We start from the raw sequence: 20903 nt of genomic DNA, 5'->3' as shown, positions 1-20903 counted from the left end.
GTGATTACATTTGGCTTAAGTTTGATTGAAACTCAAATGCTTCTGAGTTCACATTTCACTAAGGTGCAACTCTGTGTGGAAGTAAGGGTGCAGGTGGGAGGGAGCATACAGAGAAGAAGAGGGGGTGAAATAACACTGGAAAAACAAGGTGAAATATGGACCAAAGAGTATGCAGTGAAACTATGGAGTGGGAAAGGAGGAAAAGAAGGGCAAAGAAAGAAATTCTAATGGCAAAATAAATACAATGTATTTAACAATACTTTATATTTTAACATAATACATAGGTCCCCACTGTGTTACTGTAGCTTTGGAGGGTGGGTGGGGGGTGTTATATCCTTTATACACAATCACAAACTTCCCTTTAGCTAGAAAAACATGTTGTTGTGTTTAAATTAAATCACCCTTAGGAGAAAACCATGGTTTTAAAAAATATTTGCAACCTCCACATAGCTTTGCCTGTCCCTTGAATGAATACAGTGCCGTTTTTACAAATATTATACAAATAATTTGTATTTTTTTAAAAAATACAGAATAAACCATATGTGAAGAGTAACAAATATCAGACCTTGCCAGGGAAGCTTCTTCGACCCACACATAACGGAGATCATGGAACATACAATACTCCCACTTCCCTAAATGTATTTGGAATGAATGACAATGAGGACAACAGTGTACTGAGCCTGAGTATGTATTCATACTTCCCTGCAAGTTTTTGAATAATTGTGTATAAATATAAACAAACTCCTCTGTGTGATCCAGCTGATATAGCAAATGTTTTATATTCCTTTAAGCTAGAATAGTGGGCTGTTTCAGTCAGAGGAGTCAGGAAAGAAATTTCTGTTCCTTTTTAAGAGGGTACTTAAAATCAAAATGATGCATTAACTTACCTGATTGCAATGTAAAGGATATCTCTAAGGTCAGTGTACTGATTTCTGTTATGTTGAATGATAAAACTGTGCTGGCATCACATGTCATGTGCTTCTTGGATGTTAGCTAAATCATTTTGTTAAGCAACGAAAAAGATTAGAAATTGGCGAGGGGAGGTATTATAGTGGGTAACAAACCTCTGCTGTTTAAAATCAGGACTTTAATCAAACCACTTGCACACATGTGACTCTGTGAATAAGAAGTAATAATTGTTCAATGCAAAACCTTCCTGGGAACTCCAGAGCTCTCTCACCTCTTCTGCTAAACAAAACAGCTAGCCTGGCCAAGATAAAGACAAGTTATAAAGCAGTTGGTTAAGAAAGTTATTTTAAAGAATTACTTTGCCCCAAAATATTAGCCATCTGACTAAAAAAAAATCTGTATTTTATTCTTTGTTTACAGTCTAACTAGCATGATTGTAAACACTTGCTTCAGGAGAAAGCCCTGGTGGTCTATTTTGTTATCAGTATATATTGCATATAACTCATTGATACTAATGAGAGAAAGATGCATTTGCTAGGGGGAGAAGAGACCCATCAGATTTAGAACTTGGAGGAAAGCGTTTAGCTTCTTTTCAAACTGCTGCCTAACTTAAGCATGTATTTTGTTTATTAAGGCCTAAAATTACATACATAACATGAAAAAAGAAAAGGAGTACTTGTGGCACCTTAGAGACTAACAAATGTATTTGAGCATAAGCTTTTGTGAGCTACAGCTCACTTCATCGGATGCGTTCAGTGGAAAATAAAGTGGGGAGATTTATATACATAGAGAACATGAAACAATGGGTGTTACCATACACACTGTAACGAGAGTGATCACTTAAGGTGAGCTATTACCAGCAGGAGAGCGGGGGGGGGAGAACCTTTGTAGTGATAATCAAGGTGGGCCATTTCCAGCGGGGGGGGGGCACAATAAACAAGGGGAAATAGTTTTACTTTGTGTAATGACCCATCCACTCCCAGTCTCTATTCAAGCCTAAGTTAATTGTATCCAGTTTGCAAATTAATTCCAAATCCGCAGTCTCTCGTTGGAGTCTGTTTTTGAAGTTTTTTTGTTGAAGAATTGCAACTTTTAGGTCTGTAATCGAGTGACCAAAGAGATCGAAGTGTTCTCCAACTGGTTTTTGAATGTTATAATTCTTGACCTCTGATTTGTGTCTATTTATTCTTTTACGCAGAGACGGTCCAGTTTGACCAATGTACATGGCAGAGGGGCATTGCTGGCACATGATGGCATATATCACATTGGTAGATGTTCAGGTGAACAAGCCTCTGATAGTGTGGCTGTTGTGATTAGGCCCTATGATGGTGTCCCCTGAATAGATACGTGGACACAGTTGGCAACGGGCTTTGTTGCAAGGATAGGTTCCTGGGTTAGTGGTTCTGTCGTGTGGTGTGTGGTTGCTGGTGAGTATTTGCTTCAGGTTGGGGGGCTGTCTGTAAGGAAGGACTGGCCTGTCTCCCAAGATCTGTGAGAGTGATGGGTCGTCCTTCAGGATAGGTTGTAGATCCTTGATGATGCGTTGGAGAGGTTTTAGTTGGGGGCTGAAGGTGACTGCTAGTGGCGTTCTGTTATTTTCTTTGTTGGGCCTGTCCTGTAGTAGGTGACTTCTGGGTACTCTTCTGGATCTGTCAGTCTGTTTCTTCACTTCAGCAGGTGGGTATTGTAGTTGTAAGAATGTTTGATAGAGACCTTATAGGTGTTTGTCTCTGTCTGAGGGGTTGGAGCAAATGCGGTTGTATTGTAGAGCTTGGCTGCAGACAATGGATCCTGTGGTGTGGTCTGGATGAAAGCTGGAGGCATGTAGGTAGGAATAGCGGTCAGTAGGTTTCCGGTATAGGGTGGTGTTTATGTGACCATCGCTTATTAGCACCATAGTGTCCAGGAAATGGATCTCTTGTGTGGACTGGTCCAGGCTGAGGTTGATGGTGGGATGGAAATTGTTGAAATCATGGTGGAATTCCTCAAGGGCTTCTTTTCCATGGGTCCAGATGATGAAGATGGCATCAATGTCATCAAGGGGACGAGAGCTGAGGAATCGTTGTTCTAAGTCGGCCATAAAAATGTTGGCATACTGTGGGGCCATGCGGGTACCCATAGCAGTGCTGCTGATTTGAAGATATACATTGTCCCCAAATGTGAAATAGTTATGGGTGAGGACAAAGTCAAAGTTCAGCCACCAGGTTTTCCGTGGCATTATCGGGGATACTGTTCCTGATGGCTTGTAGTCCATCTTTGTGTGGAATGTTGGTGTAGAAGGCTTCTACATCCATAGTGGCCACGGATTACAGACCTAAAAGTTGCAATTCTTCAACAAAAAAAACCTTCAAAAACAGACTCCAACGAGAGACTGCTGAATTTGAATTAATTTGCAAACTGAATACGGTTAACTTAGGTTTGAATAGAGACTGGGAGTGGATGGGTCATTACACCAAGTAAAACTATTTCCCCTTGTTTATTCCCCACCCCCCACTGTTCGTCAGACGTTCTTGTCAACTGCTGGAAATGGCCCACCTTGATTATCACTACAAAAGATTTCCCCCCCACCCCTGCTCACCTTAAGTGATCACTCATTACAGTGTGTATGGTAACACCCATTGTTTCATGTTCTCTATGTATATAAATCTCCGCACTGTATTTTCCACTGAATGCATCCGATGAAGTGAGCTGTAGCTCACGAAAGCTTATGCTCAAATAAATTTGTTAGTCTCTAAGGTCCCACAAGTACTCCTTTTCTTTTTGCGAATACAGACTAACACGGCTGCTACTCTGAAACCATACATAACATAGGATTTCCTAAGGGGGACTAGGTACCCAAATGCCCTTTGTGCCTACGAAAATCTCACTGTTAAACCCATATTTAAGCAACTAAGACTTCAGTTCATCAAATCACTTAAACGTGCTTTAACTACATACATACTGAAGTGCTTTATTAGAAGGGGTCCTAATTACAGAGTCTGATTATCAAACATGCTAAGTACCCCACTCTTCCCATTGAACTCAGTTTCCACATTTCTAATGAATTCCATGTAGCTTTGGGGAATGCTCCTTTTGAGATGTTTTTTAATTTTTGAGCTGTACAGTAGGTTTGCAACACATTACAATTGACTGGAAAGAGGTAAAAAAAAAGTAAGATTAGTAATAAACAAAAAGTCATCCCCATCTGTTTTAACTGACAATTTGTGCAAAACTTTTTAGGTTTCATATGTGCCATTGCAAATCCACTTTCATTTACAGTGTAACTTTGCTTTCTGTCATTTTTTCCCCCTGCCTTTGATGCTTGGTTATTTATTTCTTTGCTTTTCTGTAACTTCATATTGCTGGATTTTCCATCATCTTTGCTTCTTCATCTGGCTTTCTGCTTCTTGGAATGGCTGAAGATCGCATCAGAAGTATTAGTGCACCAATATTAGGTACTGTATCAATCAAGATGCAATTGTAACCCACTGTGAATTTTCCTACTTGCTTTCTTTTCTGTTTTTCCCCTTTAAAAATGCTACTTGCAGGTGTGTGTTGGGAGTCCTAATTACATTAGGCGAGTATAATCCTGAAACACAAGAACCGCTTTTCTTTTTAAAGTATTAGGTCTTGTCTGCACTGGGAACTTACTTACGCAGGGCAATGTCACTCAAGGGTGTGACAAATTCACCCCTGAAACGTAGCTATGCCCTGGTATAGACAGCACTAGATCATTGGCAGAATTCTTCCATTGACTGTCTCTTGGGGAGGTGGATTAACTACAGTGACAGGAGAACACCTCTCATCCATGTAGGCAGTGTTAGCAGTGAAGTGTTATAGGGCCGCAGTTGTGCCCCGTAGCGTTTTAAGTATAGACATACCCTTAGTGTAGGATTTTCAGAAGCACTCAACAATGGACCCACTCTGCTGTCACTGATATCTGGTAAAGCTACCATTAACTTGGAGGGGAGGGGAGAGGCCAATGTTAAGAGCTTTAGAAAAATCCTATTCTTATTAAATCAAAATCTTGTAAGAAATTAGTGTTAAGATATTAAATATTAATTATAAACTGAAAAACATCACCAGTACAAATGCTTTTATGTAAACTTGCCCTTTATGCAAAAAACTTAATCAACTTTTATTATTATTTGTGTTGAGGTTTTGCCTACAAGCCCCAATCTTACGGAATCATAGAAATGTAGGACTGGAAGGACCTCTGAAAGGTCATCAAGTACAGCCCCCTGTGCTGTGGCAGGGCCAAGTATCCCTAAACCATCCGTGATAAGTGTTTCTCCAACCTGTTTTTAAAAACCTCCAGTGATGGGGATTCCACAATCTCCGTTGGAAGCCTATTCCAGAGCTTAGCCACCCTTATTATCAAAAAGTGTTCCCTAATATCTCATTTAAACCTCCCTTGCTGCAGATTAAGCCCTTATTGCTTGTCATATCTTCGGTGGACATGGAGAACAATTGATCACCATCCTCTTTATAACTGCCCTTAACATATTTGAAGACTGTTATCAGGTACCTCCTCAGTCCTTTTTTCTCAAGACTAAACATGCCCGGTTTTTAACCTTTCCTTAAGTTTTCTAAACTTTTTTTTATCATATTTGTTGTTTCTTCTGGACTCTCTCCAATTTGTCCACATCTTTCTTAAAGTGTGACGCCCAGAATTGGACCCAGTACTCCAGCTAAGGCCTTAACAGTACCAAGTAGAGTGAGACAATTGCCTCCCGTGTCTTACATATGACACTCCTGTTACTATTTCCCAGAATAATGATATAATTTTTCTGCAGCTTCATCACATTATTGGCTCATATTCAATTTGTGATCAACTATAAATCCCTCCAATATCATCACCAACCTAATTATTCTCCTTTTTGTAGTTGTGCATTTGATTTTTTCCTTAAGTGAAGTACTTTGCACTTGTCTTTATTGAATTTTATCTTGTTGAACTCAGACCAGTTGTCCAATTTGTCAATGTTATTTTGAATTCTGATCCTGTCTTTCAAAGTGTTTGTAACCCCTCCCAATGTGGTGTCATCTGCAAATTTTATAAGCATATGCACCATTATCTATTCTAGTCGTTCATGACAATATTGAATAGTACAGGACCCAGGACTGACCTCTGCAGGACACCACTAGATACACTCTGCCATTTGACAGCAAACCACTGATAGCTACTCTTTGAGGAGGACCCCATTGTGCTAGGTGCTATATCACACAGTAAAAAAGGACAGTTCCTGCTCCAAGGGACATACAGTCTGATTGTTGTCCTGTGCCAATGTGGTTTCTCCTTGCATACTATAGGGAGATTGGAATCTAGTACTCAAGATGTACTGTGTAAATCTGAGAGAATTGTGACCTTTGTTCAGAAGGACTGCATAGTACAAGGTGAATGTCTCACCCAAGTGATTTGAGACGTCCCTGGGTTTATATGAGACCTTTCTCCATGGAAGCACCCCCTTCAGTAAGGATTGGAACCAATATTTAACCAGGTTGCTCAGTCACCCCGATATCCAGGAAGGATGTAGGGAAGAATAAAAGGAACAACTGCAGCAAACCTTAGCCCTGTTTCCATTTCTTTCTTATGGCATTTCTAAGATGGGAGGGCCCAGAAAATTAAAATAACTCTAGAATTAGACAAGTGTACTAGGTGAGTTTCCGTATAATACTGTTCCTCATGATTTCACAAATTTGTGAGGATTCTACCCCCCTAGCGAAAAGCTGCATAGTACTTTTGTTTAGTTTCTTATGGCACTTCTTGACCAATCAGGATTTCACAATTGTCATACTGGCCCAAATTTTTGGCTGGCATAACTGCATTATTTGGCCCTGTATCCATACACTAGGATCACCTCAGACTTCATGATTATAAGACGAGGGAATTAGAAGTTGTTATAACACACACTTGGCCAGCTCTGATAATCCACCAGAGGGCAGTGTACCAGTGTGGACGAACTATTTTGTTAGCTACAGACAGGATATAAAGGGCGTTGACCAGACCAGCTGCTGCTGTTCATTAATGAGACTGAGTTTGCTAAAGTAACACAGAGCCACTGTGACAGGTCTGTTGGGCTCACTCCCTTCCCGAATCTCTAAACAGGTGACCCAGCCATCCCCCACATGGTGGCAGCCATGCATTACTCTAAATGCTATTTACTATATGACTGATGTCATTACTATTTAAGGAACTTTCTAAATCAGTGGTAACACTGTGACACAAGTTCAGTTCTTCCCACAGACAACAGCTAAATTCTGCTTCACTGAAGTTAATGGGAATGCGCTAGTTTACTTGAGAGCAGAATTTGCCCTTTTTCAAAGTAGGATTCCTTGAACGAGTTGGAATAAATGGTATCAATCCAAATGATTTTCAGAGGTGAAGTTGAGTGGGGGTACACACTCAAGTTTTTGCTCAGTGATTCACAGACTTCACAGTTGGTCTAAATTGTCTGACTGGTGTGTATTCTGACTTTCTGTATAGTGGCATTTGTTAGTGAAATTATTTGTTTTTAAAGCAGTTATGGCTTCATTTCTGTGAAGCATTGCCTTCTAGATTGTTTCTGAATTAATAACTTGTACATTGTGGACAAGTAGCTTAAATAACCTATCTATTGTTTTTAATCTCAGGAGAGACAGAGAATATGGATGGTACAATAACTTCAGATGAACTTTCACCCCTTTCTTCTGGAACAGAATCGGGTCCACAGTCTCCATTGTCTCCAGAAAATAAAAAGAGCCCAAAAGGCATCAGGAAAATCTGGGGAAAGTAAGACCTTCTAATTCTTTATCCATGCCCTGTCAAAATGTTTCAGATGAGAACATTTTCAGTTTACAGCATGTTCTAGAAGACCTAGAGGATCTGTACCTGTAATAAAACAAAATGTCAAATGCAGTAATCAAACTCAGCAACTCCGCAGTGTCCATGTGGGCGGGTATATGTGTACACATAAGATTAAGAGAAAATGGATTCCAGTACTAATAAAGGAGCAGACATGCTATAGGAAGAAATTCAATACAAAGGAGAAGTCCTCTAATTTCTTAATGTAATACATTAGTTGGAAGCCAAAAAACTTTAATAACCATATATTTTTTTCACTAGCCTTCCATTTCTGAAGGCATAAATTGCAAATACAGGTTTAGTCTTACCCTGTCCTGTCAGACACTTGCCTTGACTGTCGTTTGACAGTCTGAGTCCCAGTGTTTAGACTGGGGTACAGTGTCAGGACTGAACAGCGTTACTTGCAGAGCACAGTGCTTTCCACAAGGTTTGGTCTAGCTGCCTAATCTAACCATCTGTGTAACCATCTATTATATAACCATATATATATGTAACCTTTCTTGAGTTTGCTCAAGAAAAGATTATTAAATGGTCCCAGAAAAAAAAAATAATAGCCAGATCTTAAAGTTTCCTTGGAACTTACAAAAAGCTGAAATTATCAGTGAGTTCCGTATCTTCTCTCTAGCTTTAGTATAAATGTTTTGGGATTAGTGGTGGGCTAATGTATCTTTCTAGTGTATTTACATTTTATGTATGAAATGGAAATGCTGTATGTCATGCTCTAATACTTGGTGTTCTGCTCTCTGTAAAGAATAAGAAGAACTCAGTCAGGTAACTTCCATGCAGACGATTTAGGTTTGGCTGAATTTCGAAGAGGTGGTCTCCGTGCAACAGCTGGACCTCGATTATCTAGATCAAAGGAAACAAAGGGGCAGAAGAGGTAATCACTCTCTCTTATAATATTGTATTACTTTCAGTGCATGAGAGGTAGTATTGTGAACAGAGTGTATCTCCTGTGGTGAAGTACTGTCCAGCATACTTCACTAGAAATGAATCTCACTATAACTAGAAAGGATTTTTCTGGCTGAGCTTATCTGCACTGTTGCAGTTGCAGGGGGTAATGACAGCTTCTGGCTGAGTCTGAGAAGCCATAATTGCTCTTGTAACAAAGAGCAAGTGTAGCATGACGTCCTCCTCTTCATTCCCTGCTTTGGGAATAGCTGCAGGATGCCTGGGAATGAAGGATTTCATCATAACTCTCCCCACATGGATGATGGAAATTTCTCTCCTTTCTCCTCTCTCTGAGTTTTTCAAGAGTAGGTTGAGCTGAATCTACGTAAGAACGTTCAAATTAACCTACTATATATTGCAATGTCTATTTACCATATTATGTACTGCAGGACTAGATATTAATTCTTTTTACTGGAATCCAGAGCAAAGAGAAGCACATCAGTAGATATTAGTAATTACCCACATGGCAGAGACCCTGGTACAAATGCACCTTTTGGCTGTTTTTCAAACAAGATCAAAACAATGTACAAGCAATTGGTCCATGAATTGAAGTTAATTTGTTTATAATCTTTTAAACATTTCTCAGTGTTGTCAACTGACACTAATGAACTTTGCAGGATCAGGTCCTAACTTACTAATTGGTATGGTGTGTTTTTTTTTTTAACAGAAGTTGGAAAAAAATATATTTAAAAGTGTTAAAGTAAAACTATTATTAAAGCATCGCTAACCTCCCCATGCCAGGTTAGAAGGCTTTTCTAAAGTGTCAGTTAATTGTCTTTAGTGTGATCCTCATACAGCACTTGTGCTTTTCAGTGACTACAATGCCCCATTTGCTCAGTGGAGCACTGAAAGAGTTTGTAACTGGCTTGAGGACTTCGGTCTTGGTCAGTATGTCATTTTTGCGCGGCAGTGGGTGACTTCTGGCCACACGTTATTAACAGCAACACCTCAGGACATGGAAAAGGTAAGAAATCTGGAATTATTGCTGTCTATTAGGCAGGTGTAGATGGCTGGTCCTTTATTGTATCAGTCTATTGGCCACTTTTAGATGCAAGCATCAAAACATAGCAGCTAATTCAAAAAGGTGCGTAGTCTTCTTTATGTAGCAAAAACTAAAATCACTCTCTCTCACATGCACGAGTTCTGAGATAAAAGGCACCACATAAGGACAAGCTATTTATTATAATTATTTTTTTATTACAGGAACTAGGAATAAAACATCCTCTGCACAGGAAGAAATTAGTTTTGGCCGTTAAATCAATAAATACAAAACAGGATGATAAGTCTGCACAACTAGATCATATCTGGGTGACACGTAAGTGCTTGTGGAATTCTGGGACTAGAGGTTGGGTTTTTTACCTCAACTGAGAAGTAATGAAAATGTTTCATGTATTTCTTGTACACAGTGAATGAGAGTTCTCATAGAAATGTATGTTAAAGCCAGTTGATTATCGAATTGATTGATCGTCTAAACGTACTGTAACATAGTGGCATTTGGAATATTTCATTGGAAGAATATTTTAGAGATTTACATTTTAAAAGTTTGGTTTTCTTGAATGCCAGTTATAATGAATATGCCTTATTTTTTCAAAGCTTACTTGCTTTTTGATTTCTGTGGAAATCATAACTGAATTTAGGACTCAGAAAAAGGCAACTGGAATTCAGCTTAAAATACCTCAGGCCAGGGATCAAGCAACCCCTCCAATGTAACCGCCTTGAGGGGGACTGAGTGCGAGTAACTAGATTTTTTATGCCTAATATGAAAGGCGCTAAATGGTCCTGTAGAGTCACATGCTCAGTCATATAGTCCATCCTCTAAAGCATTTCAGGAATTTAATTTGTGGGTTTTGGTGGGAGCTGCCTGCCGCTCTCAGACAAAGGGAGGGCCATTTTGGGCAGAAGGCCTTGAAAGGGCAGTGAAAAAGAGAATAGGTGACTCATGAGTTTCTGAAGAGGGTCAGAGGACCCTGAGTATGAGTGAAGGTGCAGAGGGTGTGGAATTTCATCTTCAAGGATTGTTTCTTGATCTGAAAAGACTTCTAAATCTGGATTTGTTTTCTCCACTATTTTTATATTTTCAGGATGGCTTGATGATATTGGCTTACCTCAGTACAAAGATCAGTTTCATGAATCCAGAGTTGATGGGAGAATGTTGCAATACTTAACTGTGGTAAGAAGGTTTTACCATAAAACCGCTTTCCCCCCATTCAGACTGACTCTGAACCCTCCATCTTGCAAACACAGTAGATTCTGCTTAAAAGCAATCCTGATATTAGCAACTTCTGATTAATGGCAACATATTGCCAGGAACCAGTCCCATCCCATAAACGTCAGCGTTAATGGGATTCAGATATTAGCAACAGCATGCTCCTTATTAGCAACTTCTTTTGGAAGAAAAGAGCCACCTGCACACAGGTTTGTGAGGCTGCAGCCAGGGAAGGAAGTGCTGGGACATATCTTCTCTGGTTGCAGCCTCGAAAACCTGCCTGCGGCCATGCTTAGCACATCCCAGTACTTCCTTCTGGGGATGCAGCCCAGCAAACATTCCTGCAGACAGGGACCACACAGGAAGTAAGGAGCTGTGGGCTGGGAGGGGAGGCCGTGGGCAGAGCAGTAGCAGGGAGAGGGGCTGCAGCCCAGATGTTGGAGCTGCACAGTACCTCTCCCTGCATTCTCCGGACTGCACTTTGCCAGGGGACTGCATACAGGGAAGGAAGCACTCAACAGGTTGAACCCTGACCCCAGGAAAGTGCAGGGAGAGGTACCGAGTAGCTCCGTGGGCCCTGCATCTGGGCTGCAGCTTCCCTCCCCGCTGGCATGTTTGCAGGGTTTCAGACAGGGAAGGCCTGCCCAGTGCTTTCTTCCTTAGCTGCTGCCTGAGAAACCTGCTTTCCATGTATTAGCAGCTGCCCCATAATAGCAACTTTTTGCTGTCAACCCAGGGGTTGCTAACAAGCAGAGTGTGCTGTGTTGAGGAAAGAGGAGGGAGTTAGCTACTATTTTACGGGTAACTTTCCAGCAATATTCCTTTTAGTCTGGGACTTTGCTCACATTCAAAAGAATCTAAAGGATCTATACAAGGCAAAAATTGGGGGGATGGGGGTCACCTTATCTACTGAATGGTGGAGGGAGAGCCACCCAAAGATAAACCAGTAGTCGCTATATCTGCCTTAAGAATAGCATACAGGAGATTCAACTGCAGCTGGCTACTGCAAGACATCTGACTACCAGGACCATATCCACACAGTATGTTTAAGAGTATAATGACCTAGAGTGCGTGCAGCTCAGGATATTTAGCCTGGTCACTTGGTAACTGATATTTAGCACTGGAGACCAGTATTGAACCCAGTATGTTGTAAGGCCTTGACCAAATTGGTATCAGAACCATACAAGCTATAGCTATGTTTAAATATTTATTGATGGTAAGGCTCTAGCATCACTTCCCTGTCTAGTGTGGATAAAGAATTTTCTTTTTGTCTTGTAACTGCAATAAAACGATTGTATAGTTCAACTGGGTATTAGTCCATAATATAACTTTGGAGAGCACTGTTCTCAGAAGAAAATTTCTATCCCTACTGATCAAGGAGACCATGCTAGAACCCTGATATCTACCACTTTATTTAAATGTGGCCATAACAAGTATGACCCCAGTGTGGACATGGTCTTACTCAACTGAGAAATACTCCATCTCCAGTTTCTACTTAAAAGACCAATAGTCTTATAGATTAATTTTATTAAGATTCAACTGTTTTTTCTAACAGGAATGCATACCATTGATCTAACCTGGATTTCTTTGATACATACAAATGTCACAGCATTTATTTTCCAGTGGGTGCGGGGGGGAAATCGGATTGTGCAGTGGTATTCTATGCCACTTTTACCCAGGCTTTTCCTCTTTCAGAATGACCTTCTCTTTCTGAAAGTCACCAGCCAGCTGCATCATCTCAGTATTAAATGTGCCATTCACGTGCTACATGTCAACCAGTTCAACCCCCATTGTCTACGTAGGAGGCCAGTTGATGAGGTAAAGAAGAAATTTGTGTGGCTTGAGTCTAGTGTTTTGATGCTGCATGCTCTAGCCCTACCCCCTCTGCTCCTGCTTGCCACCAAAGGAGTTATTCACTAGTGAAAGAAAACTAACTGTACAAAATACCGGCCACTGCAGCCAGGAGCTGCCTTTGGAATCTCCTCAGGGAAGATCCACATCACAGAGGAGGAAAATAGTGTAAGTTACTGCTTGTCCTCTTCCATCTCACCAGCCCAAACCCAAGAGCAGGTTCCCCTCTGTGTTCCCATGTGGAAGGGAGCCAGGTAGCATTAAGTAGATTGGCACAGGTGGTGTAACTGGAAGAAATGGGATGTATTGAGAAAGGGACAATTTTGGCTGAATATCCAGAAAAGCTTCTGAAGAGCGAGATCTCTCAACACTGTAGAACAATTTCCCGTGGGGCAAGGTAGAAGTTCCATTGTTTGGTCACACATTGGGACCAACTCTGCACTCTCAGTGAGATGGACTACAATGGCAGTAAGTATATGCCATCTGTAAGTGCCAGAGCTGGTTGAATAAATTATTCAGTGAATTTTGCATTTACTTTTAATTATTCAACCACTTTTTTTCCATGGTTCTCCCAGTCTGTAAAGTTTGGCAAATCATTCACAACTATGTAAGAATTTAATAATATTTTTGAGTGAACTCATTGAAATTTTTTATTATTTACTCAACTCTACTAATTTCTCAAGCAGTACTCTCAACAGCACATAAACTAATTTAGCCTTTCTCCAGCCAGCATCAGTTCTTCTCTTAGGGTATGTCTACACTACCCACCGGATCAGCGGGCAGCAATCGATCCAGTGGGGATTGATTTATCGCGACTAGTCTAGACTCGATAAATCGACCCCTGAGTGCTCTCCCATCGACTCCTGTACTCCACCGCCACGAGAGGCGCAGGCAGAGTTGATGGGGGAGCAGCAGCAGTTGATTCACTGTAGTGAAGACACTGCGGGGAGTAGGTCTAAGTACGTTGACTTCAGCTACGTTATTCAAATAGCTGAAGTTGAGTAACTTAGATCGATCCCCCCACCTAGTGTAGACCAGGGCTTAGTCTCTGTATTAAGTACTTAGATAATACAGTAATGGAAACCTTAAAAATAATAATAATTTTCAATATTTTTTGCAGCATAAATAGGCTCTGCATATTGTCTTTTATATGAAGCAGTAGTTCTTAGGTTTCCATCTGTAATAGAATGTACTTTCCATTTCACCCACCAATCCAGATTCTCCAAATCTTCTGAGAGCTGCACAAGATGCTCAGAGCAAAACAGGTTATCTCAGAATCTGGGAAATAGTGATTGTTAGGGAGGAGGAATGATTTAATAGTAACTGATAACGAGGCAGGCATGAAAGGTAAACTCATTAGCTGAGGTTTAGCCTTTTTCAAGTATTGAACTGTATTTTCTTAGCTGAATTGTGTCTGCATGTATGTATATAAACTAAAATTCTCTGTGTAAAGAAGAAGAGTATATTGTCTTTTTGTGGTTGCTTTTACAGAATAATATTTCACCTTCTGAAGTAGTGCAGTGGTCTAATCACAGAGTGATGGAATGGCTCAGATCAGTAGATCTGGCAGAATATGCACCAAACCTTCGAGGAAGTGGAGTTCATGGTGGCCTCATTGTGAGAACTGGTTCATAATTTTATTCCTTTTTTTTGTATATTAACTTAGAAAATACATTTCCAGATTACTTTACCAAAACTACTGTAGCTGTTTAATTTCCAAGCATGAAACAGAAAGAGGAATATACCTTAATTTTAGTAATCTGATGATGTATGCTCACTGATCAACCTTCTTAAAAGCTATTGAGTCTGTTTTATGTAAATTAATTTTTACAACATAGGAAATGTAAAGAAAAAAGAAATATTAGAAATCTAAAAAAGCAAAATGATGTCACATTGTCTTCCGGACTAATAGGGAGTGCATGAAATAGAAAATTTCTTACTGATAATTTCCTTTCTACTAGCAGCATCTCCCACAATTCTGGATGTGTGGGCTGCTCCCCTCCTCTCTCTAGCTCTCACAGGCGAATTAATATCTTGGTGCTGCATGCTCTGTCCATGCCCTCCTCTGCTCCTGCTTGCCACCAAAAGAGTTATTCCAAAGCTGGAAAAACTTGTATAACAATACGGGTAACTCCAGAGTAAGCAGACTGACTATGTACAGTGGACCAAAAAACGGTCACATAGTAAAGATTCCACTCAACATCTGACCTTTTGGCTCATAAGCCATTCAAGGTGGGTAGATTTATGGGAGAAGCTACGAGCTAAAAGGAAATCATCAATAAGATGTATTTTCCTGTTCTGCAGCCCAGCATCCCCCACAGTTCTGGACATTTGGAAAGTAGTGAGCAGTGAACAGGGAGGATTATAGAAAAGATCAGAAAGAAGGAGGCTGGGGGAAATGTAAGATTTGTAATAATGTAAATTATAAGATTTGCTCAAAGGGGATTATTATTTCTGGGCCACCTCCTGCAGCAACTTTCTGCCAAAGGAAGCATCTGCAGGTGATAGGAAGGACACATTACAGTGCTGGATAAAGGTCGTAGCTGTTGAGCAGGTGGCATCCTTGCAAATTTCCAGTGTGGATGCATTTCTTTCTGTTCCTGAGGTTGCTGGGGATCTCCTGGAGTGTGCCCTGACCCCGTTCAGAACAGAATTTTGAATGCCTTGTGTGCCTCCACACCGCAATGGAGGACTTGGAAGCTGCAGGTCTTTTTTTTCCCACTAAAAAAAAAAAGAAATAGGCTGGCCCATCTTCTCATGGATCCTTTATGTTTGAGGTAGATTTTCAGAGCTTTTCTGACATCTGAGGTGTCACCCCTCTTCTCCATGGACACAGTGAAGGATGGATCAGCTCTTGGGAAGTGTGGAAGGAAGGGTCCAGCTTAGGGATAAAAGAGTCAGGAGTCACACTGACTTGTCCTTGTGGAACATGCAGTAAGGCTCCTGCATCGATACGGCTGCCAGCTCTAGCGCTCACCTGGCAGGTGTGATGGCTATCAGAAGGCAAGTTTTGATGGAGAAATAGAATGCTGGTATTGACATCAGTGGTTCGAGGGGATGACTTGTCAGGGCCAGGGCTTTGGAGCAGAGCCCGGAGCTGGAGCGCAGAGCAGCTCTGGAGCAGTGGAGCTGCAGGTTTTTGCCTGGAGCTGGAGCAGAGCCGGAGCACAGCTCCAAAGCCCTGGTCAGGGCTCCTTGTTTCGCTTTGGTTGTTCACGTACACGACCATATTTGTGTTGTCTGACTGAATCAGAACATGTTTCTCCTCTACACTGGATTGGAACCATGGCAGCTACAGCTTGACTGCTCTTAGCCTTAGGAGGTTTATGTTGTAACCCCTTTCCGCTGCGCTCCAGCTGCTTTAAGTGGTTTGGGACTCCCAAGTGTGCTCCTCAGCTCTCCAGGTTGGCATCAGTTATGAGAACCAGAGGATCTGGAAGACACATGGGCATAGCATTGCAGATATTGCCCTGGGCTAACGACCATTTTAAGGAGCTGAGCATTAGCAGCAGGACCTTTATGCAGTCCTTCATGTGTTCTGGGGAGTGGCCCACACCTTTAAGATGAAACCTTGAAGATGCCTGATGTGTGATTGTGGCCATGGAGTGATCCCTGCGCACGGCCCTAGGAGGCCTAGTTATTGAAGGTCCAGTGCTAGGGTAGGCCTCTTGCAGCTCGGGAACAATGTGAGAAGGTCCTGAATCTTTGGAACCTTTCTAGAGATGGGTAGATCTTTGCTATTGAGGTGTGTGTGTCTACTCCTAGATGAGCTGTTTTGGTAGACTAGGTCAAGGAGCTTTTCTTGACCTTGATAACAAACCCATGCGCCTGGGATGGAGCTCTGTTCAAGATGTCCAGGAAGGGGACACAGATGTATACCTTGGACCTAAGCCTGGCTAGCAGTACCACAAACATCTTGGTAAAGACCCTAGTGTAAGAGGACAGGCCAAATGGAAGCATCCAGTACTGATAATGCTTCCTGCTGTAAGAGAACCTTAGACATCTGTGAGGACACGGTCTGATAGGAACTTTCGAGCATCTGCCAGATCCACTGAAGTCAGAATATCCTCGTGGGACAGGGATGATACAGTAGAGGCCAGGCTCTCCATCCACTTGAGCCTTTTGAGGTCAATATGGCTTGGATTCCCCCCTTGCATTTTTGAAGATGGTGGAGTAAAACCCTAAAGAATCTTTCTTCTGAGGAAGTGTTCTCATCTTTTAGATATGGGAGGGAGAGAGATCGTGTTCTGTAGCAGATTGTGAGTTACAGGGTTGTAGGAGACGGGGGAGAAAAAGTCAGAGGACCTGATGGATCTTGTGTACTTCCCCCCACCCCTTTTTCCCTTTATGTATTTGCATGCATTGAGAGCACAGGTGCTCTCTTGTGGCTTTGGGTGAGACCTTTGGTAGGCAGCTATCCTTAGGGCTAAAGCCCTCTCAAGAGAACTTTGAGTGCAAAGCCCTGTGGCAGTGAGTCTCCAAGCCCATGTCAACTGACTAGGGCTCACAACTGCTGTCTAGGCTAGGGGTTCGGGCTTGGGCTGGAGTCTAGGCTCTAAGACCCTCCCCCCACGCTGGGTTTCAGAGCCTGGGCTCCAACCCAAGCCGGAGTAAGTATACAGCTATTTTTAGCCCAGATTGTGAGCTACGCAAGCCCAATTCAGTTGAACCAGACTCTGAGATTTGCTGCTGTGGAGGGAGTTTCACTGCATAGATGTACCCCCAGAGCCCTCCCTGGCTGAGTCTATTCCTCCAGGGAGTGGGGAGGGGATATGACACTAGAAATTGGGAAGGAGGGTACTGTTTATGAGCCTGACTTCTTTCCCCAGGTCACTCAGGACCCACTTTAAGACTTGGGGTGGGGAGAAGTCTCCCCTTGGGACTTGCATCCTGAGTTGACTGACTGGCATTGTCCTCATCTTTACAGCCTCTCCCTGCTTTGTTCAGAGACTCCCGGTCTGCTTTTTCCATGTTGAAGTCGCCCGCACATCCCTCTTTGACTCATGGCCCCAGGACCTAACAGAGTTTGGGCCGGAAAGCTGGGTACAGTTCACAGTCTTCCAAGCCAGTCTCACAGATGGGGCGTTGTTTAGATTTTGCCCTGTGCTTTTCGGGCTGCTCCATCACATCTGAGCAGTGCAGAGAAGCCAGCAGAGAGGCATGGTAGCAGAGCTCAAAGTGAGTTAAGTCACCTGACTGTAAGCCAACCCCGGGAAGAGAGAGACTAGGGAGGGAAAACTGCTCACCCTTGCCCCCAAAAACCCCGAAAAGAGGAAAATAGGTGGCAGCAACAGAACCACCATTCACATGCTGCCACAGAGGGGGTGTAGCCAGAATGAGTAGTGCCAAGACTTTTATGCATCTCTGCGCTGCAGAGGGGGGAGCAGCCCAGATGTCCAGAACTGTGGGAGGTGCTGGGCTACAGAAAAGAAATTATACAGTGGAAATTACTTTAACAACTTATTGATAAAACATCACCAGAGCTGTTCAAAGAAATAAAGTGAACTTATGAGACAGAGGCTGGTCACAGATAAAAAATTTCCCTGGGTCGCTGAGCTGTGGCCCCTTTGCAACAATCAGGAATTGTTTAGACTTGGGAGTTAAGATGACAAGCAGCTAGGGTACATCTACACTGTGTTTTAAAACCCACGGCAGCAAATCTTCGAGCCTGGGTCTACAGCCTTGGGATCATGCTACGGTGTTGGAACCAGCAGTGCTGCAGCCTGATCCTGAATGACCATAGCTGTGGATTTTAAAACACAGTGTAGATGTACCCTTAAGTAAAATAAGGGCACTTTGAGTACAGTGAGTTGCCTTTACAAATGTTTAGGGCTTTTATTTCACTTTCTTTGCAACATAAAATTACCACAAGTATTTCCTAACTTCTCTATATGTTAATACAGGAAATAGCTAAAGAGCACTGCAAATACTGACATAATGTTGTTTAGTTAAAGGCATTTGGAAAGTTTTTTCAGGTGACTCCTGTCACTTACACTAGTTACTCAAGAATGAGTGAGACTTTTATTTATTTCTCTGATAGTGTCTGACAGAAATGTAATTATTAAGAACATACAGATCAGCATTATAGGATGACTACATTTTTTTTAAATATGTTTGATGTTGTAGAGGTTTATCTACATAAAGCATAATTTTTGTGGTGTTCTTAATAGATTCTTGAACCTCGCTTTAATGGTGACACACTGGCAATGCTTCTTAACATTCCACCTCAAAAGACCCTCCTGAGACGGCACCTGACCACTAACTTTAATGTGTTAATTGGGCCAGAAGCACAACAAGAAAAAAGAGAAATAATGGAATCTACAGCTTACACACCTCTGACTACCACTGCTAAAGTTCGGGTATGCCACTCTGAATTCTAGGATCTCTCAGTGTAGTTCAGTTTGCTTTTCTTACAAACTAAGGGGCCAACTCTGGGAAGTGGGGGAGGCCAGTTCCCACTAAGGTTACATTTTAGTTATTCTTAATTTTAGTCTTCTTTGATATTCTTAATACACAGAGATTCAGCACAAACCCATCATAATTTACTAAAGAAATAAACATGCAATATCAATACCTTTTATTCAAAGGAAACGCAATCCAAAACAAAATATTCATTTTTATCAATAACTGTTCCCAGTTTTAACAAAGATTTAACCAAGTTTCATAAAAAAATTTCTGAACTGAATAGCGTTGAAAATTTAAAATCCTCTTCTTTTGAGCTCCTACAGTATGTTTGATGCCAAGTATACAAATGGTATCTGTTAAATCAGAGCTTTTCCCAGTGGCCTAATACAGTGTTAGGATTTGCAGAACATATACATCAACTCTAATTGAAGCCAAAAATAGAGCGAGGGCTGTTTGTAGACCTGATCTTGCGGATACTTATGCACGAGTGACTTCATTTTTGTATTGATTTCAATGGAGTCTCTCAGATAGGTAAGTGCTATGCTTGCTACCTATGACCCCAGCTTAAGACCATCCTTGTTGAGAGAAGTACTGAAGCCTACACTTGTGGCTTTGACTCAGCAAAGTACTTAAGCACCTGCGTAACTATAGACACATGAATTGTCCAACTGAAGTAGTGCTAGCTGTGTAACTTTAAATAATAGTTTAACATATGATGTTTTCAGTTGGCAACTGTATGACCAGCGAAGTCAATTAATCTGAGCTATGGTCAAACCCTACTAAATCACGCCAATGGGGGGGGGAGATTTTTCATGAATTAGCAAATATACAGACAACCATGATTTTAAAAAACTGTCACAAAACACACTTGTTCAACTGTGAGAATTCATCATGATCCTAGTAAATGTACTGTAGTATAGCTAGCAAAGATAATCGAGGGGTGTTAATCTCAGCACAGTGTTCTGCTATTATATCCTTTAGTAACAAACCTACAAGGAGGGATGATTAAAGCTGCATTTTTCTAGTTTGTAGACTTCAGTCAAGATTTGTGCATTGTTGGCATGTACAAAATTGTAACTTCAAACTAGATTTTACATTTTAGACCAGTTGTTTCTCTTATGTAAAACTTTATATTTCATTATTTTAGCCAAAGAAACTTGGATTTTCACATTTTGGAAACCTAAGAAAAAAGAAATTTGATGAATCTACAGATTACATTTGTCCCATGGACACAAATCCAGGTGCAACTAATGGTACTCAGAAGAGCTATGGTGGATACAAAGGACTTAATCAACTCACTGATAGGAAATTGGACAAACTGGATCAGGTGGGACAAATAGATTGATGTCATTCTCATCTCTCATCCTCTACATGCATTCCAAAGCTTGCCAATTACCTTTTGTTACCATATAACAAAGTCTCTGCTACATCCGCATGAACTTATTGAGAACGTACGTATGGGCTGTGGATGCTTTTGAAGAGTTTTATACTGAGAATGTCAGATGAATTATATTTTTAATCTTTGTAAGCGTAAACCCATCTATCTTCAAGCCCTTTTTCAGGTACATCAAACCTTTACGCTAAGAAGGTTAATGTATTGGACTGTTAAATTTGGGGTTAAACACCAAATTTTTTTTGTACTTTTAATTATATAATCCATGAGTACTGCACAGAGAAATTTTATCTTTATAAGTGGTTTGTAATGTAATAAAATCTTATTCAGATCAGTTTGTACAGAGGTATCAATTTGTATTTTATTCT

The 20903-nt window shown here is 41.2% G+C and overlaps 1 protein-coding gene across 10 annotated transcripts in view; it reads left to right on the top strand.

Annotated features, from left to right (window-relative positions):
* The window catches only part of PPFIBP2 (PPFIA binding protein 2), a 206630-nt gene extending 185736 nt beyond the window's left edge, over window positions 1-20894 (top strand). For 3 of the 10 annotated variants that reach the window (XM_084631946.1, XM_084631947.1, XM_084631948.1), the window contains exons 17-26: window positions 531-684; window positions 7519-7657; window positions 8481-8609; window positions 9494-9644; window positions 9884-9995; window positions 10762-10850; window positions 12582-12704; window positions 14229-14354; window positions 18908-19096; window positions 20290-20881. In XM_084631946.1, the coding sequence (XP_084488072.1) occupies window positions 531-684; window positions 7519-7657; window positions 8481-8609; window positions 9494-9644; window positions 9884-9995; window positions 10762-10850; window positions 12582-12704; window positions 14229-14354; window positions 18908-19096; window positions 20290-20487 (1410 nt within the window). In that variant the 3' untranslated portion in view covers window positions 20488-20881. Of the gene's footprint in view, window positions 1-530; window positions 685-7518; window positions 7658-8480; window positions 8610-9493; window positions 9645-9883; window positions 9996-10761; window positions 10851-12581; window positions 12705-14228; window positions 14355-18907; window positions 19097-20289 lie in introns of all 10 variants that reach the window. The other 7 variants (XM_084631942.1, XM_084631944.1, XM_084631945.1 and 4 more) reach the window with 7 other exon arrangements.
* The last annotated feature ends 9 nt before the right edge of the window (window positions 20895-20903 follow it).

This window comes from Lepidochelys olivacea, assembly GCF_965140295.1.
Source record: "Lepidochelys olivacea isolate rLepOli2 genome assembly, chromosome: 6".
Classification (NCBI taxonomy): Eukaryota; Metazoa; Chordata; order Testudines; family Cheloniidae; genus Lepidochelys; species Lepidochelys olivacea.
The sequence above is the reverse complement of the archived record's forward strand: the minus strand, read 5'-3'. Positions and strand labels throughout refer to the sequence as shown.